We start from the raw sequence: 20,144 nt of genomic DNA on the forward strand, positions 1-20,144 counted from the left end.
TCAATTTGACATTCACTTCCATCACAGTGTGTTTGTACTTTGTGTTTTGCGTCCATCGCCATTTATTCTCGCTTTGTATGCTCAAGTGTGAAATAGAAATGAGTTGCGTGTCTTTCCCAATACATCCAGCATCTCTAGATCTGCCATATTTGTTTTTTTTTTTTTCTTTCCGTTGTCCTCAATGGTTTGCAGATTTAAACTACAGTTTTTGTTCTTTGCAGGGGCGTAACTAGGGATTTGGGGGCCCGGGGGGATTGACCTCTTTGGGGGCCCCTTGCATTTTGACATTCGACATATGACATGGAATAATGTACGCAAAGATATATAAGCCCCAAATCAAATTGGTTCAGTATATCAGTAAACTTAACAAAAAGTAATCAAGACTCTTTTAATGAATAAAAGCTTTGTTTATTAGTTAAATAATGCACAAGTGACAAATCTCAATTGATATCGCTTCACGTCGTGCATTCTGTGCAGCAAAGACATCTATAACATCATCTACATCGATACTTTCTAGTATTTGTGACTTCACTGACATTAAAGCCATGATAAGCCTTTCTTGTGTCATTGTGCTTCTGAGATAGCTTTTGATGAACTTGAGCTTTGAGAATGATCTCTCACATGACGTAATGGAAGTGGCCTGAGTTAGCAGTATTCGGAGGAGGTTGCAAAGTTTGAGCACACGTAATTACCATATGAAGCCTGTTTCCTCAATATGTCTATTGGTGATTGTATTACTGGTTTGTTGATGAAGAGTGCTCGTGCATCAATGACATCATACAAACAGGAAAAGTAGCACAGTTTGTCATGAGCGGGTCTTCATCTAACAGGTGTCTTGGTTCAAGAAGAAACCCAAAGGTATCCATTTTCTTTCCAGCCTTTGAAAATGCCCTTCATCTCCATATGAAATCTGTTGAATTGCAGTCCTACATTAGAACTCAACTTCCCATCTCAACTTTTCTTTCTTCTATAGCTTTTATATAGCGTTACTTTCATGCTTATAGCATGCTCAGAGCGCTTTGGTCCAAAGCTAGGAGTTGGTTTTCCGTTCTGCCTTTAGGCGCTCAGTAAACGCAACTCTGCCCGAGTCGGGTGTCGAACCTCGAGTCCCCTTCTAGGTAGCCAAGACAAGCCAAGTTCAAGCGCACTTAGCCTCTCGACCACGCTTCCCACAGGGATTACAGGGAATCCATAGTATTCACTACCTTCTTTTGCTTTTTTGTTGGATTGGGTTTTTGTCAGTTTCTCATCATTTTGCAGAAAGCATGAAAGGGTACTAATTTCTTCAGCAGCTTCCCGTATATGCAGTCCAGACTTTTGTAGTTTCTTCCGAACTATATTAATTGGGAGCAAGAGCTTTGACCAGAATTCAAGATAGGCAAAAAATTCTTAATTTTCCACTGCATGAAGAAGATTCTGTCCTAATATTATATGGTACTACGTCATTGTTGGTTGTTTATGTTTTGTGCGCAAACAAAAGGATTCAGAGCATACAAAAGTGGGAAAGATCCATATCTCGTTATGCTCGAGTATAGAAATACTCCGATAAGTGGACTGCCGTATTCACCATCACAACTGGTGACGAGTAGAAGACTCAGGGAATCATTCGAACTGATCCCAAACTATTTAAACCATCGGTAGCTGAAAATGCAGAGACATTACTCAACGAACGACAGATGAAAAGCAAAGTGAAATACAATGCAAAAGCAAGACTACCTAAAGATTATTCTGTCGGAGAGTTCGTCTAGGTCAAACATGGCAGAAAGCAGTTGTCATAAAAACATTCAGCACCCAGATCTTACATCTTAAAGACAAACGGAAAAACATACAGAAGAAATCAACGCTTTTTGAATAAGAGTTTCGATGAAGACATCTCTGGGTACTATGATACCGATGGAGACAATGAACTGCAAACTGTTGGAACAAACGAAACAGACAGTTATAGACCAACGTCTAGAGAACTTGTTGTGCCAGTCAAGACAACCAGAAGTGGACGAATTGTTAAAGTTCCTAGTAGACAGGGCCGGCCTTATGCCACTGCAGCCTATGCGGTCGCAGTGGGCCCCGCGCTTTCATAGGACACGCGCTAATTCTAAGTGTACATTATTAAATTAAACCATTATAACGTATATAAAATAACAGGGTTTTCGTGACCTCCTGATTTTCCAGGGCCTCCAGGAAATCTCATGAAAAGGCAAAATATACGATAAAGTCCTGAACTTTTTTTGAATTTATTCAAATCTCCTGAAGAATAGACGAAATTGACATTTTGGGGTGCCAATAAATAAAAAGTGGCATTTCGAGCTTTCATTTGATAAAAATGTATTGCAAAGACGAAAGTAGGCCTATTTTCTAATTCAAAAAAAAATAATATTGACATTATGCTCATCCCTACCCAGACTAGGCCCCGCGCGATCAGTTTTGCATAGGGCCTCCAAATGGTAGATATCACTCTTAAGAACTTTAAAAGGAAGGGTGTGATAATAACTTCAACAGGATTAGATGGAAATAAAAATAGAGTTTCCATTGGATTGAGGAAAGATGAATAGAGGGGTAATAACTCGAGAGTGAAGTTTAATTCTGAAATTAAAGACGCCAAACCCTAATAATGGACTATTCTTGCATTATTAAGAATAACTTTTGGATCTGTTATACTCGATTCTGTAAATTTTGCTTCAAGGTTAATTAGTGTAGCCATAAAATACTCGCCATTTAGATCTATTATTAGTAAAGGTAATAAGATACCTGGAATTCGCTGTATATCATGCAGTTTTATTCGTGGCAACAAAGTTTAAAATGTAAAACTAACTTTAAAAAAAAACTTTGATCTCTGTGGGAAAAAATATTTTTAAAATGTCAACAAAGTCAACGTACTGATAGACCTAGATCTAGGTTTAGTCTTTGTGATAAATTTTTAATCCATAAATGTTGAAAAAAAAGACACCCGTTGACACTATTTGTCAATCAAATATATTAATGTATGTATTTACAAATAAATTTCGGACACCCATTTGGGGGCCCCCCCTAGGTGGGGGCCCGGGGGGATTTTAAATTTCTCCCCCCCCTCCCCCCCCCCTTAGTTACGCCACTGGTTCTTTGCTTTTGTTTTGTTTTTGTTTTTTACATTGCGTTGAGCGATCATCGAAGACCGTGCATCTAAGCTCTGCAGGTCATTATGATAAAGGTCACCGAAAGTCATAGGCGTAGACTCGGCGTGTCTTGTGAGCGAGCTGCAAGGTGTGGGCTGGTGGAAGTGATAGTCTCGGTTCTGCGGGTGAGCACTATGCATTTTCTCTTAGAAATGAAAGCCTGTCACGCGAGCGAGCGCAAGGTGTTAGCTTATCGTCGAGATAATCTATCACGCGAGCGATCACTATGTCAGAGCTTTCCGTGACCTGGAAGAATGTGATATTGTACAGGTATTGAATGTTCACATGGCTCGCTAGATCTAGAGAGCCCAGCTTGAATTCTTTTGTGGTTTTACACTTATGTGTGTATAGTTTGTCTAGGTACACACATTCTTCACATATAAACACACATATACATCTTCACTGACAACAGTCTTGCGTTAATTGTGGTATTATGAAATTGTCAGCAATTCTCTCGGGGGAAGAAAATAAACAATGTTCATCGATTTTTCGTTTCGTAAATAAGTTCATGTTTTCGATATAAAACATGGCACGCAGTTTACTTTTGTATTTCTTTACAAACTTAGAATACTGATACCCAGATGTCAGAATGTGTGTGTGTGGGGGGGGGGGATCGGGGGTTTCCTTAATACATTTAGTCCTCTGTAATCAGCAAAATTGAGTAAACTTTGGTAGAAGTTCTAATCTTTATGCGTGGACCAAATACATGGTCAAATTTCATATCTTCTGGAATTAAAAACTTACAGGAAAAAAAAAGGGGTTAGAGCAGCGGTTCTCAACCTTTTAAGCTCCTCGACCCCTTTTTACAATCCCCCACTCTGATGCGACCCCCCTCCCACACACACACATACAGCTATAAAAAAAATAGACAATAACAATCCATATTTTCGATGGTCTTAGGCGATCCCTGGCAAATCGTCAATCGACCCCCAAGGGGGTCGCGACCCACAGGTTGAGAACCCCTGGGTTAGAGTTAATGTACAGTTCTTCAAGAGAAAATACATTCAGGATTTAGTACATTTAGCTATAGCCATAGATCAAGTATCATTGTTCTCCGTTTGATCTTGAATCTTATTTGTATTTAAAAACAAAAACATGCTAAGTTATTCAGACCAATTACATATCAAGCCAAACCAGCTTAACATAGCCTCTACCTCAAACCTTTTACTGCATGCTTGTCATTAGTAATCTTTTACAAATATCTTGTGTCTCATGGTGCACTTAATCCTAATAGTAATGTGGATTGCAGGTCATAGGTCATAACAATATATAAATATTATATATATATATATATATATATATATATATATATCGCTAGGTGTGGCACAATATGTAGGTCACTGCTGGGGCTGCGTAGCCACTAGCCACGGAAAATATGTATTTCTCATTAATCTTCGGACTTGAAGGCTAGCCATATTATTATTTCAACTGCGCATAAAAAGAATCTTTTATTTTATAATCCCATAATATATAAATAATTATGTGTTGTATGCCTTGACTAAATTTTTTTTTTATTTTTTTTTCAGATCATGCCGTCACACAACGGGGACAACTCCGTCTGTCCCAAGAAAGAGAACGACTCGTGTCCAGCAGGTAAGGCTATCTACTTCGTTGTGTCCACTTTACAATGTCCAACTACTCGAGTTTTCTCTTAGGTAGAGATTTTTGTGAACTTTACTTGAGACACAATTGAATGAACAAACCCTATACAACAATTTAACATAATACCGATAACAGAACATATTGTCCACCTTTTATAAGACTTATATCAACTCTGTCTGTCTGTCTGGCCAAAAGTTTGTACACGTTATTCTATAAACACCCAATCTCGGATCAAGCTGAAATTATACACAATTATTCCTTTAACTAACAACCTAAGACTCAATTTTTTTTTTCAATTAACCAATTTGTTAATTAACTATTGGTAATAAATTACTTTGTTATCTAAGTCAAGGGAAAGAAATAGTACTTGACTGAAGTGGTGGTATAAGCTGAATTAGTCCCCTTTATAAATTGTCGACTGAGGCTTATAACAAATTTAATTACATGACTGATCCAAACTAATTGATACCCTTAATGTAAGTTTTTTCTTTTTCTTGTTAAAATTAAGAACTCGTCTGAGCATTATGAATAGCTGCTGAATTTCACCTGAGTGTACAGAACCAATTGAGACCTGCATATTTGTCAGATCTGACAAGACCATTGTCCGCACGGTTGAGGGGGGGGGAAGCTTTTTAAAATGTGCTAAACACCTTGTTTTTTTCTTGAACTATTGTTATCAAAGTATCATTATCAACCCTTTTGAGTTATGTTTATATTTCAGCAGTACGTTTAAACTCAGGGCTAATGTACATGCCGTTTAGCAAAGTAACCTTTGTCTTGTGTTAGGGTTAGGGTTATCAGAAGTGTGAATCTTTCATTTCTTCTGGTATAAATACACAAACTTGCTTATAAGTAGAAGAAAAACGTCAAGTTTTTTATGTGCAGATATTGTGTCGAAGTGCTATTTCTTTGGGGCCTCTAAACTATAGCTTATATTGCTCGTAGGTAAATCCTACCCTGCACTTTTGTAGCTAATTATCAGTCAGCAGCTGAAGCCTAAAGGTATATGTGCAAAGGATTTTCTTTAAACATGTCTTTGCGACATAATTATGCATGAGGTGTAGGACGTAATTATCTTCTCTTTTGAAGTAACGTCTTTATTATACAAGATAACATAATTATTTGGTATATGTGTAGGTGTCTTATAATTCTTAAAAAATATTTCGCACATTGTGTTCGTGGAATCAATGAAAGGATTGTTCGAATCTCTCTTATTTGTTTGTTTGCATCATACACTGAATTCTCTTTATTTGAGACATGGCATTTCTATGTAGGCGTGGGCTATACATCATGACACTGGCGCTTAAAGTACACATCATGACACTGGCGATGAGGTGCGCGGAAAAAAAAGGCCTACAGTTGACATATGTTGAACTTTATAACACAACAAAGTACTATATCTGGAAACATAAGCTGATCAATATTTGTTAAGAGTTCGTAGGTTCAGTTTTAATCTTTTCCTGGAACAGTTGTCTAAGCTGTTTGCGAAACAATAAGTCATCTTTGTTTATCCACCAGGGCGAAGAGCAATCTAATTGATATTTCTTCAAAAGACACCTGGCTTTTTACAAAGATTATAGCAACTCATTCTGTCTGGTCAAAATGTTTGCAGACGTTATTACTCCCACACGCATTCTCGGATCAAGTTGAAACGTTCCACAGTTATTCATTGGCTTAGACAATACACGAATTCATTAAAACATTATCCGATAAGTCACGTATTGGTTATTAATTATTTTTTCTTATACCAACAAGGGAAATTAATCATTCAGTATTTGTTTGTTTTTATATCCCAACTTCTGAATTATCTTTTAACTACTTTAAAAAAGGTATTAAAAAAACACAATCCGGGTATGAGTCCTCTGACGTCATTTCCTGTCCTGCTTCCAAGTTTTGCCCAGCTTTATAATTCCATGAAAACAAAGTGTAAGCAAATTGCAAGGAATATAAAAACAAAACAAAAAACAAACACTAAAATAAAAAAAATTGTACGTCGTGCAAATGACAAATATAATGAACTGAGACTGTGACACTGCCTCATCTCCCCCCCCCCCCCGGGGGAGTCCATACCCGATTATAAAGCGCCAATTACAAAACAGACGAACACCCGCCTTCTTTTTCCTTTTCTCATAGATTTCTCCGTTGCCTCATCAAAGTAGACGCCTCTGACGACCCAATCGATGCTAGACTAAGGTCCTGATTGCGTTCAGGTTTTCTTTTCGCTCCTGATTGCGGCCCTTTTTTTCTCTCCTTCTTTCTTTAATCTGATTACAGTTGACCTCGAATGGCCAGGTCTCTAGGACTGACCGGAAGTGCCTTCGGGTTGTTAGTCAAGACTATGGGGCAGAGTTGAAATTTTCTTCCTGGCCCAAAGACTCAAGGGAGACTAGACACGGGGAGTAATCGTCTTAAAATATAGCCCTTAGTAGGTTTGAATTCACTTTCAGGAATTTGTTTTTTTCTTTTTTAACTGAATGTCGAGACTCGTAAATAAGATTGACATTTAGAGCACTCGAAGAAGAGACTAATCAAAGCAGTTACATTTATTAGGCCCCTATCAAGACAAATTTATCAAAGCAGTTACATTTATTAGGCCCCTATCAAGACAAATTTATCAAAGCAGTTACATTTATTAGGCCCCTATCAAGACAAATTTATCAAAGCAGTTACATTTATTATCAAGACCTATATATCAAAGCAGTTCAATTTATTATCGAGACCTACAGAAAAGTACTTACATTTGTTATTAAGACCTATATATCAAAACTGTTACATTTATTATCACGATCTATATATCAAAGCAGTTACTTTTATTATCAAGACCTATATATATATATTATTATTATTCACTGATTCAGTTAGCTATTTATAGTCAAACCCCTAAAAATTTCACTGACATACGTATTTATTGAATTAATTTAGCAGATATCACAGCGTTTTAAACAGTTTATTTGAATATACATAGGTTGAAATTCGGACATAGTCACTAGACGTTTTTCTTTATCTGTACACATGTCGACGTTACCAATGTTCTCATCTTAATAATGAGGTCACTAATTTGAATTTTGATTCCCGTATAATGGCTGGAATCTTAAGTCCGCTCTCGCGTCTGACCCGTTGGCGTACAAAAAGCAGACACAATTATAAAGCTGTAACTACAAGGAGTCGATGCGTGTCAGCCAGGTGCGCAGGCTTTAATGGATTCAATCGTACACCTTTAAACTAGATTTTGAACCATGGAGCTCTAAATCACCCCATGACGTTTTATTGTTGATGTTTTTTTTTTTTTTTTTGTTGTTTTTGTTGTTGTTTTTGTATTGATGCAGTTGTTTAATACAACAACATGTGCTCTTATGGCGTCATCGGTTACGTCATCATCACCTGTAACTAACAGTTGAACACTAGGCACGGCAATTTACTTCATTACTTGATACACGCACAAGGTTTAAGACGCAACGCCTCGCCAGCCCCACCCTCCTCTCCTGCCTCAATTAAACGAGTGCAATTATCTCCTCCATGTGTTTACTCTCCGAGGACAAGTTGAGTCTGTGTTGGGGGACAACCACATGGTGGGCTGGGATGATACAACCATTTGGTGGGAGGATGTGATAAAAAAAAATCGGCACTTGAAAAAACAATGCGTTTGACATTTCTGATACGTCATCTTGTATCGATCTCACCCTGACACATCGCTTGTGCTGGATGAGTGGCAATCGATAGGTGGCGTATTCGACTAACTTATCATTACCTTATTTTTTCTCTCGTGGACTCGATACCGGGAGAATTCGGAAAAGTGTCGTCTGGAAGAAGTGAGAATGCATAAGAGGTAAGGGAGGGGAAAGGGCGGGGGTGGTTGGGGGATACATTGTTTTGAAAGACTTGATTGTTTCGTGTTTACATCGGCTCAAAACTGTTTCAAGGTTAAAGTTATGATCACAGGCCATCCAATTATGACCTGATTGCTGGCCTCAGTTGCTTGGTTGACGTCAACAAAAAAACATATACTAAAAACGTTGACACTTTTCTTAAATGTAAATGGCGCCATAAGTTTGTTTATTGTTTGTATATCGATATGTCTTTTTGTTTGTTTGTTTGTGTGTGTAGTTTGCGTGTGTGTGTGTGTATAGAAGTTAAGCGTGCACGATCGCTGCTAATTTTAATTCCAAGAATTTGTGTATGTACTATTTATAACTGCTACGCAGTGATTTTTCTCAGTCAAATGATAAGATTGTACACATTTACAGCTGGTCTTTAAACATTTACAGCTGATCTTTATAAATTATTAATTTACATCTGATATTTGCAAGAATTAGTAAAATTTTCCTTTCATTCTTAAAAAACAATTGAGCTCTTTTTAAAACATATGACCATATAGGAGGATTGGAATATTTAAAGTTTCTCTAAGTATTTTTCAATGTATAGAACGCAAAATAATCAGACATACTACTGAATTTGACAATGTTAATCAAATAAATATTAACTTAATAACTATAACAAGAAAAACATTTTAAAATACTTAAAATAAAAACTAAGCTTATAATCAATGTAATTGTATCCATTTAGTTTGGATCAGTCATCTAATTATACAGATGAAAAACCTAGACATAATAGATCTGTGCAATTAGAAATATTTTTGTACCAATTGTTTTTATTTAGGTTGTAGCTTTGATCCTATCACTTGTCTGGACCAGTTGTGAAAGGGTGGAGGGAAGAAGGGGGTATCTTGGTGAATGTTTACATGATCGTTTTTTTTTAATGCATAAAAAAAATAATGTTCACTCATGGCACAAGTGTCCTCAAGGGTAGTAGTTCAACTTATACCACCACATCTGTCAAGTACGATTTCTTTTCCTTGTTCAAGATACCAAACAAAATAATTAATTACCAATAGTTAATTAACTAATAGTTGTTTTTTTTTTATATTGCTTCTTGTGTTGTCAGGTGAAAGAAATAATTGTGCAAAATTCATATTAATATTTTCTCAGTCGCTATTTCTTCAGTCAGATTAGCAACTCGCTGTTATGTATTTTTAACCTAACATAAGGACCAATATATACAAATCATTTTCTTTTGTAGTCCCTGTAAATGCTGACAAGTTATCTGGACATGTATTTTTGTAGTTAAGTTTCGGAGCTGCTAAATAAACCGTGCACTGTTGTATTTCAGGACAGTTCCACGCCCCATGTGATCCACCAGATGACAACAAATACCAATGCCGGCCGTGTACTGACAGTACGTTTCAACCCAACGAGAACTGGAAAAATGACAGATGCCGACTCAAGTAAGTGACCTCACCCGCAAGTAGATATCCGGAAATAAAGTGACCAGATGGAGCAGTAAAGTAGCTATACTCTGACACCCTATAACGCTTTATGACACCACACATGCATGTTATGACACTATTAATGACACCACATACACATGTTACGGCACTATAATGACACCATATACACATGTTATGACACTATTAATGACACCACATACACATGTTATGACACTATTAATGACACCACATACACATGTTATGACACTATTAATGACACCACATACACATGTTATGACACTATTAATGACACCACATACACATGTTATGACACTATTAATGACACCACATACACATGTTATGACACTATTAATGACACCACATACACATGTTATGACACTATTAATGACACCACATACACATGTTACGGCTTTATAATGACACCATATACACATGTTATGACACTATTAATGACACCACATACACATGTTATGACACTATTAATGACACCACATACACATGTTATGACACTATTAATGACACCACATACAAATGTTATGACACTATTAATGACACCACATACACATGTTATGACACTATTAATGACACCACATACACATGTTATGACACTATTAATGACACCACATACACATGTTACGGCACTATAATGACACCATATACACATGTTATGACACTATTAATGACACCACATACACATGTTATGACACTTTTAATGACACCACATACACATGTTATGACACTATTAATGACACCACATACACATGTTATGACACTATTAATGACACCATATACACATGTTATGACACTATTAATGACACCACATACACATGTTATGACACTATTAATGACACCACATACACATGTTATGACAATATAATGACACCACATACACATGTTATGACACTATAATGACACCATATACACTCATGACCCAACAAAGACTTAACTCGACACCACTTAGCCCTATGTTTATGACATCTCATAGGCGTATCATGTTAGCACATGCAGCGCTGTAGCCAACATAAGCTAGAGCTTATTGCCCTCATTTTACTTGTGTTCCCCCCTCCCCTTAAAAATTATTTCTTGAATATTTTAAATCACTCTTAAGAAAGAAAAAATAAACAAAGGAAACATTTCCTTTTGATAATTACAAGGGGCCCCATATCTTAAATAGGTTAGGGCCTTATTATCCAAATACGGTCCTGAACACACAACCATGTCATCACATGACTCTACATGACCTTATCATGACACCACCAAGCCTTATCATCACACCACATAGGCGTAACATCACACCACATAGCCTTATCATGATAAAATGGCATTTAAAAGAGAATGTTTAGTTACTAGAAGAGTTAGTCATATTATCGACCATGCTGATCTTCAAAACTGATAGCACCACGAGGGCCTTCCTTATGATATCAAAACCCAGATCACTATATCGACTAACCGAAACAAAAACCCAGAGAGCAATCATTTAAAAAGAAACAGTTACCTCACAGGGCTTACTTGTAACCATTGTCTTTACAGTGCTCTGTACCAATGACCCAAACTTGTTTGATAAACAAAGTAACCTGCATCCTGCATTGGGGTTAGGGTTAGGGTAATCCTTGTGTCTGTGTTTTGAGGTTAACACGTCCTCTTGGTGCAAGCCCCAGGTGTAGGTGAATACTGAAAACAAAAGGGAGAGGGCGGTGCAGGTGCTCTGTATCATTACTTTTGTAAGCTATTGATAAGTTATTTTATTTCTGCACTAGCTTTGTTCACGGCAGTTCACGCTCAGCCTAATTAACAAAGGAATCGTTGTGGTCGAGGGATAAGGTGATGGGCTTCGTAACCAAATGCCAGAGTTCGGATCCGAGTGAAAGCTGTTGGTCGTCTCAGATGGCTGACAGCTGACCACACGATGGCCTTGTTGGACGCTTATTTGGCTTTTTGTTATCTGTCCCATAGATTTATATGAATACTAAATCCTTGACTTGTTAACATGTAGGCCTAACTATGGTGCATTTCAAAGCTCCAACCAAACAAAAATTATTGAAATAAACGACTATCGAATGCTTCATACTTATTAAGATAGACTTTTCATGAAGCCTGTTGGCTGAGACTTTTCATGAAGCCTGTTGGCTGAGACTTTTCATGAAGCCTGTTGGCTTTGAACTTTTTATGAAGCCTGTTGGCTGAGACTTTTCATGAAGCCTGTTGGCTGAGACTTTTCCTGAAGCCTGTTGGCGCCCCTGCGTCCACCCTATTCTAATTGGTAAAGTTCCCCTTACTGATCATGCGTTCTATAGGGCAGATGATGTAAAGGTCATCCATTTCTGTGACCCACGGTTAACGAATGTCTCATGTGGCCAGAACAACGACCATCCCCCTTTACTTTTCCCCAACGAATGTTAGAAACTGGGTGGACTCAGAGGCGTCCTAAAAAATCCCGAAATTAAAAATCCCAATCTTTACCTAGATTCGAACCCGGGACCCTCCGGTTTGGAAGCCAAACCACTCAGCCACGGCGCCTCTACCATAATGGGTACCCAGACAACAGTTTTGACGATTTAACAATTCATTTGTTTTGCCACTAAGCACAAATGCTACAATGGCAGTCAAAGTTACACATACATTGGGAAAGTAAAGGCGGTTGGTCGTTGACCCCATAGATTGCTTTTTTTTTTCATGAATAAGTTATATTTTACTTGCCCGGTATGTAAATTTCCTATCTTACTTAGTTATACTTTGTATAGTCTGCCCCTTTAGGAAATGTAACGAATCGCTTCATAAAATGTTCATTAAGTCAGTTTACCCTGCAAAGGCTTTGATCCAACCCATGTAAGCACGAACTGAGGCGTGCATCTAATGCTTAGTAAATATATTGCGGTCTAATAGGATAAATATAATCAAATTACGAACGACTCTGTAAATCCCTTCAGTCGGGGTAGATACACTGCAAGGGCGCACGTTACAGCTCCCCATGTAAGGAAGTACTCAGCTACATAACCTACACGGGCGCCCCAAGTCAAGCAGGAAATTACTCACCAAATTAAATTATCTGAGAGCTAGCATGGACGCTAGGAAAACATTCCCAGAGATAGCAAATGGTTCGATGTAGGGGAGGGGTGGGGGAGTGCGGAAACAGATCGAAGAACTTTGTTGATCAGACTATGGATTTTAAAATTAAGGATTTATATTTGGGGTTGTCTGTCGTTTTTTTTTCTTTTTCATTCTTTTTCCACGCTCTCTTGTCTCATAACTCAAGTCATCTAACATTCAAGTCATCTAACATTCAAGTCATCTAACATTCAAGTCATCTAACATTCAAGTCATCTAACATTCAAGTCATCTAACATTCAAGTCATCTAACATTCAAGTCATCTAACATTCAAGTCATCTAACATTCAAGTCATCTAACACTCAAGTAATCTAACATTCAAGTCATCTAACATTCAAGTCATCTAAAGTATGGTATTTTCTTTTCAATAGGCCTTCATCCTTTTTTTTTTAAATATTGTGCCTCTACATCTTGTACTGTCCGTTGTATAGGTATTTTCCATTTTCAAAGCCTCTGGTCTTTTTATTCTCTCTCTCTCTTTCTCCTCCATCTCTGTTTTTTATCTTGTTTGCTCTCCTGAGGCCGATATCGCGTCTGCTTATCGCTAGAGGCTCTGACTACATGATTATTTCTAGATCTCTGTATCAATTCCTTAACCAAACCTGTGCCACCACTGAGCTTGTTTAAGAGACGCTCTACGGTAAAAATAGTAATAAACATAATAATATTTTATAACAATCTGTAGTGTTTATAATCAGAAGCGTTATATTTCGTCTGTAGCCATTTGCACCATTGTAGCCTCGATCGCCATCATTCTATCTGTTCGATGTGGGCGAAAATAAATTAGATGTATTTATTCATCTGATATTCAGCTTTTCACGCAATTGTCGCATATCTTTAAAAAAAAAGGGATGGCTGCCTGTTTGTATGGTAGGTGCTGTGGAATGTTTCCATAGTTTTGATGATCCTGTGTTTGAATGGAAGCCTGTTCGCTTTTAGTCCCCTTCGGGATGTTTGTGCTTGGATGTGTACATGTTCGAATCTGAAGGAACATCCGAAACATGTGGAACATACAAATACGTTTCTATTTTCATACTTGGTCGATTTTAGGCCTACAGATCTGCCTGGTTAACTTTCCAATACAACATAGTGATCCCCTGTAGGACTACAGATCTGCCTGGTTAACTTTCCATAACATAGTGATCCACTGTAGGCCTACAGATCTGCCTGGTTAACTTTCCATAACAACATAGTCATCCCCTGTAGACCTACAGATCTGCCTGTTTAACTTTTCCATAACAACATAGTGATCCCCTGTAGACCTACAGATCTGCCTGGTTAACTTTTCCATAACAACATAGTGATCCCCTGTAGACCTACAGATCTGCCTGGTTAACTTTCCATAACAACATAGTGATCCACTGTAGGACTACAGATCTGCCTGGTTAACTTTCCATAACAACACATTGATCCCCTGTAGGCCTACAGATCGGCCTGGTTAACTTTCCATAACAACATAGTGATCCCATGTAGGCCTACAGATCTGCCTGTTTAACTTTTCCATAACAACACATTGATCCACTGTAGGACTACAGATCTGCCTGTTTAACTTTTCTATAACAACACAGTGATCCCCTGTAGGACTACAGATCTGCCTGGTTAACTTTTCAATAACAACACATTGATCCACTGTAGGCCTACAGATCTGCCTGTTTAACTTTCCATAACAACACAGTGATCCGCTGTAGACCTATTGCCTTATTCAGTGCACATGCCTAAAACACTGAGAACCTCCGTGATCTATAATGCACGTGTTACCAAAAGCATTTATCTCAGATTTAAATGTTTTTCTATATCCCGACTCGTTGCATAAGCTGTCCGCCGCCATTTTGTTAGCTCTTCTGCTTGGCTGCTGGTGATAGCAGACGAACTTTTTTTTTTTTTCCACAGACTACTTGTTCTACGTTTCTTCAAATTGAACCAAAAACTGTTCAATACTTTGACTGCTATTAAATTGTAAAAGGGCGTTAATCCCACGCACCGATTCCTGTGAATTGTTCAAGCGAATTTAACAAACTCATGATTTCCGACTCGACGCGCATGAACACATACACGCGCACGAACACACTGATAGCTTTGGTCTACTTCTAGCATGCAATTATAAAACGTTGATCATGCAAATAGTCCTGGAAATAGCATGAAATTAGTCACTTGTATGCATTAATAAGAGACCTTTTTTTTCCATTTGTTTGCTTTTCAAATACTAGGCTAGTAGGTCAGAACCTGCAAGATATCATTACCAGATAGGTGCGGGGTAGATTATTGGGATGGTATGCAGTCAGCGCGCTAAATAAAATTATCGTACCTAATTTGAAAGAGAATTTACCAGAAAGGGCCAAATCCATATCCAACATTTTTTGTTTGTTTTCAAACTTAATTTTGTGTTCTTTTGGTAAAAAAAATGGTCAAGCTAAAGAAACAGAAATAGAGACATCTAAAGAAGAACTTGCTGAAACACTTTTTTTTTAACAAAGCTTATATCAAGTCTGTCTGTCTGTCTGGTAAATAGTGTGTACACTTAATTTCTCCCACACCCAAATTCCGATCAAGCTGAAATTTTGCATAATTATTTATTTTACCTGAGAAGCAAGAATCAATTTAAAAAAATGACCAGTTAGTTAATTGTTAATTGGTAATTAATTATTTTGTTTGGTATCGAACAAAGGAAAGAAAACGACTGTGACAAACCAATCAATTAACCAACCAATGCCTTTGTAGTAAACCAATTAATTAACCAACCAATTCCTATGTAACAGATACAAATGATTTAAGAGACTAAATGATTCCAAAAGTATCTTTACAAAACTAAATGAAACTAATACAGACTCTTAGAATTGAGAGCGTTTGAATGCAGTAGAATTTTGAGTTCCTTACAGCTGATGTGGTTTGACTGAATGGAACGACATTCGTCAGTGGTCTCTAACCTCATGTGGAAATAAAGACATGAGCAACTGTTTGATCAAGTGACCTGTCCTCGTAGTGCCATAAACCTGCCATCCGACCTTTTGTCTCCGCCTTCAAGTGTTCCCAGCATTCCTATTTCTCGTCATTCTCTGGAGAATTGCTTGAAACTTGTATTTCTGTGACTTTCTTTAATGTCTACTTCTTTTTTTCTTTTCTGTTTCTCTTTTTCTATTCTTTTTATACTCTCTCTTTTCTTTCTCTCTCTCTCTTTCTGTTCTCTCTTTCTCCCTTTCTTTTCTCTTTATTTCACTCTTCCTTCTCCCATCTCTCTCTCTCTCTTTATCTCTCCTCTCTCCATCCATTCTCTCTGTCTCTTGAATGCCCTCTGTCATTCTCTTACCTCTCTCTTTCTTTCTATCGCTTTTTTTTCTCTCTCTCTCTCTCTTTCTGTCTCTCTCTGTATCTATGTGTGTGTGTCTATTCTCTTCTCTCTCTCTAGGTGTCATACTTCCTCCCACCCACCCACCTACCTACAGCTACATATCTATAGACTATATTTTTTTACCATCTTCGGTGTCTAATCATCCTCCTTTAATCTCGTATACTTTGCATGCCTCCCTCTCTCTCAGTCTTTCAATCCCTCCGTGCTCTTTTATCTTCATCCCCATCCTCTCTAGCCTCATCCGCTCTTCCATACTCTTCCTCCATGAAAAAAAGAGTGAATTAAAGTGATCTAAAAACTCACGAAGCTCCCCCAGCTCGTTTGTCACTCACACAGAGAGCTAAACTCAACCACTCAAATGAAAGATCCGCTCACACAGGGCGCCCGACAGACCAGTGGTTTAGGGAGGAAATATATGTTATGCTCGCCGTGGGCTCGTGCAGGCAGACGATTAGACGTCGTGAAATGTTTAGCAACTTGTCGTATCATAGAGCAACGTTCCTCAACTCTTTCTCACGTGGACCCTATGAGTTATATTTCCATTTCCTAACTAAATCTACCTCTCTTCATCATTGATAATCGACACAAAAAAAAATGTTTTATTTTTTTCCCTCAAGAGATGTCAAATATGAGTTTAGAAGCATCTCAAATCTCTACCAAGTATCTTAAGTGTTGCATGTTGTACAGGTTGAGATACGTTGTTTTAAAGTCTGACACGTGACCCGCACAAGAAAGGAAGAAAAGAAATTGGTTGGAAGGGTGGCCTGTTTCATTGATCCACTCTACACTGTTACAGAGCTGGGTCAAGGAATTGGAACGTAGTGTTACCTTTAAAACCTGATGAAAACATTTCCATAGACAAAGAAGAGTGAAAACTTACAACAAGAGTCTTTCGTTTGTTTCTTGGACAAGTTTTGCAATTCCCAGTAAAAACACCGTGCATGACACCAGGGCTATGGAAGCGGGCAGGGACCAGGGCTATGGAAGTGGGCAGGGACCAGGGCTATGGAAGTGGGCAGGGACCAGGGCTATGGAAGCGGACAGGGACCAGGGCTATGGAAGTGGGCAGGGACCAGGGCTATGGAAGTGGGCAGAAACCAGGGCTATGGAAGTGGGCAGGGACCAGGGCTATGGAAGCGGGCAGGGACCAGGGCTATGGAAGTGGGCAGGGACCAGGGCTACGACGACAGTCTGAAGCGCAAGCCACACAACCAAGTTCCCAGTCTGATGCTGATAACATTCTAACAATCTTCTGTTTCACAAATGATCTCGAAATCAGTTTTGACAAATAATAAGGTTTAATTAAAGTTTAACTAAACATAGATCACTGAAAGACATCACTGTAAAGACATCACTGTAAAGACATCACTATAAAGACATCGATTCATGACTTTATCCCGTACGAGATTTTTATTCTATTACAAGTTTTGTTTCTCTTAGTTCTCGTCTTGCTTTTGTTTGTTTTTCTTACGTTGCTATTAGTTTGTATTATTGTCATTAATTTTACTTTATTTTTTGTTTGTTTGTTTGGGTTTTCTTTCAGCCTCATTGGCATTTAACATTATTCATTAAGTTGGTGTGAGTCCAGACATGACATGTCCAGACATTGGTATTGCCTGGACTTCCTTTTTTTTTTCTTCCTAGCCTTTGTCCCCCCTTTCACCTACGCTAACTCCCGCCAATAAAAGGCATTATTGACACGAGACTTGCGCGCGCTGCTCTCGATGACATCCGGCGGAAGTGATCAGCCTCTCCTACTTCCTGTCCACAAAAGAACAAATAAAGCAGGGGCGGGCAAAAGGAGGATGCGGATAGGAGATCGAGGGCGGAGGGGTGGGGTCTTATTGATCTTTTTTGTTCTTGATAAAGTTTGATGCCTTGTCATCAATGTTTACGGTCGATCAGAGGTTCGAATATCTGACCAGAATGGATTAATTAATAATTCTCTTGACTATTTTTTTCTTATGCTTTTACATGAAATATATTTATATATATATATATATATATATATATATATATATATATATATATATATATATATATATGTAAGTTAATGGAATTCGCAGAAAGTAAAATCGACCTTTAGACGGATTCCAATATACTGCAAAATTTGGGAAATTCTACTTTCCAGTTTCTAGCACAATCGTTTTCTCGCAAATAGAGGAAAAGTCGAAATACCTAAACGATACCTTTCGATATACACATCACTCTGTCGAAAGATGGATCGATTCTCCACACATGAAATGAAAGGCCTTAAGTACTTTATCAAGGGAAAATTGTTTTTCCTGACTTTTCCAAATGCTTTTTCTCTTTTGGAGACGCTACAGAAACATTTCAAGCTCAGACGCACAGGCTTTCAACATTGCTGTTTTATACCGAAAAACAAGGAAAATATTTTTTTTAAATACTAGGCTTATATAAGGGAAAGCACAGCAAATAAAAAGCTGTCTTATCTCTCAATAATGTATGGTTTATCTTCCCTTTTTCTATATAAAACAAAATTAATTAATTACCAGTACCACTAATTTATTAACTAATTAGATTTTTTTTATTATTATTGATTCGTGTATTGTCTTCAACTATGAAGTTTCAACTTGATCCGAGAATAGGAAGGGGGGAGAATAAAACGTGTAAAAGTATCCACCCAGACAGACAGACAGAGTGAGTTGATATAAGTTTTGTAAAACTGTGGCTATTACTGAAAAAGCAGATCTTTTCCCAATCTCTAAGCCCATCTTGTATTCTCACTCAACTCGTTTCAACCAGAAAACTCAAATATATTCTTCCTCATTCGTTCTTCCCTCCTCCTCTTCTTCTGTCCGGCATCTGCCCATTCATTATTGAGAAGACCAGATCAGCGGTGTGCCCCAAAGATTTATTCCGGAAGTGTTTTTGATACTCATCGAATTGAGCGGTGCTGGCCCAAATTGCTTCCCCGGTATAGAAATTCAATATCACCCTTTTCTTGTCTCTGGTTACTTGTATAAAATAAATCCCGTTGCTGTCTGTGTGTATTTTCGTCTATTTCCTCTGTGGGTCAGAGCCGGTATTGATAAAGATTTAATTAATTCACTACCGTATGTTTCCCGAGGCTGTGTTCCGGAGGAGTAATTCAAAGTGATCAGTACATTTTTTTTTCCAGTTATTGAGAGAGAAAAAAAATGTCTGCTTTCAGCAAAACCCAGACGACGTGCGGATGAAAAGAAATTAATTTCTCCGTAAGATCTTTTTGATAATGGTTCCTCTTGGCGAGACGACATCGGTGACCTCTATAGATTATGAATTTGCCATCTCTCTTTCTGTCCATCCTACAAAACATTCACTCCCACACACGAAACACACACTCGCACACACGAAACACACACTCGCACACACGAAAAACACACTGTCATTGACCTGAAGTTTTTATAAAAAGATTGTGAAATTAAGTTGTTGTTTTTTTTATCTTTAAGACAGCTGTGTAACTAGGATATCGCTATTTAAAACATTTGCTGAAGTTTTCTCTGAGACAGAGACAGATGTATAATTTAAGACATTTTACTAACGCTGTGTAACTAGGATATTTAAGATATTTTACTGAAGTTTGTCTAAAATCTGTGAAGCTTATACATTGCTGCAGTTGTCTTTGTAAGCTGTGTAACGTAGATAATATCAGTT

At 37.8% G+C, this 20,144-nt stretch overlaps 1 protein-coding gene across 9 annotated transcripts in view; it reads left to right on the forward strand.

Moving 5' to 3' along the window:
• The window catches only part of LOC106058383 (uncharacterized), a 164,560-nt gene that overhangs the window by 135,213 nt on the left and 9,203 nt on the right, over window positions 1–20,144 (forward strand). For all 9 annotated transcript variants that reach the window (XM_056008744.1, XM_056008742.1, XM_056008741.1 and 6 more), the window contains 2 exons: window positions 4,676–4,742; window positions 9,918–10,032. In XM_056008744.1, the coding sequence (XP_055864719.1) occupies window positions 4,679–4,742; window positions 9,918–10,032 (179 nt within the window). In that variant the 5' untranslated portion in view covers window positions 4,676–4,678. The remainder of the gene's footprint in view (window positions 1–4,675; window positions 4,743–9,917; window positions 10,033–20,144) is intronic.

This window comes from Biomphalaria glabrata, chromosome 13, assembly GCF_947242115.1.
Source record: "Biomphalaria glabrata chromosome 13, xgBioGlab47.1, whole genome shotgun sequence".
NCBI lineage: Eukaryota > Metazoa > Mollusca > Gastropoda > Planorbidae > Biomphalaria > Biomphalaria glabrata.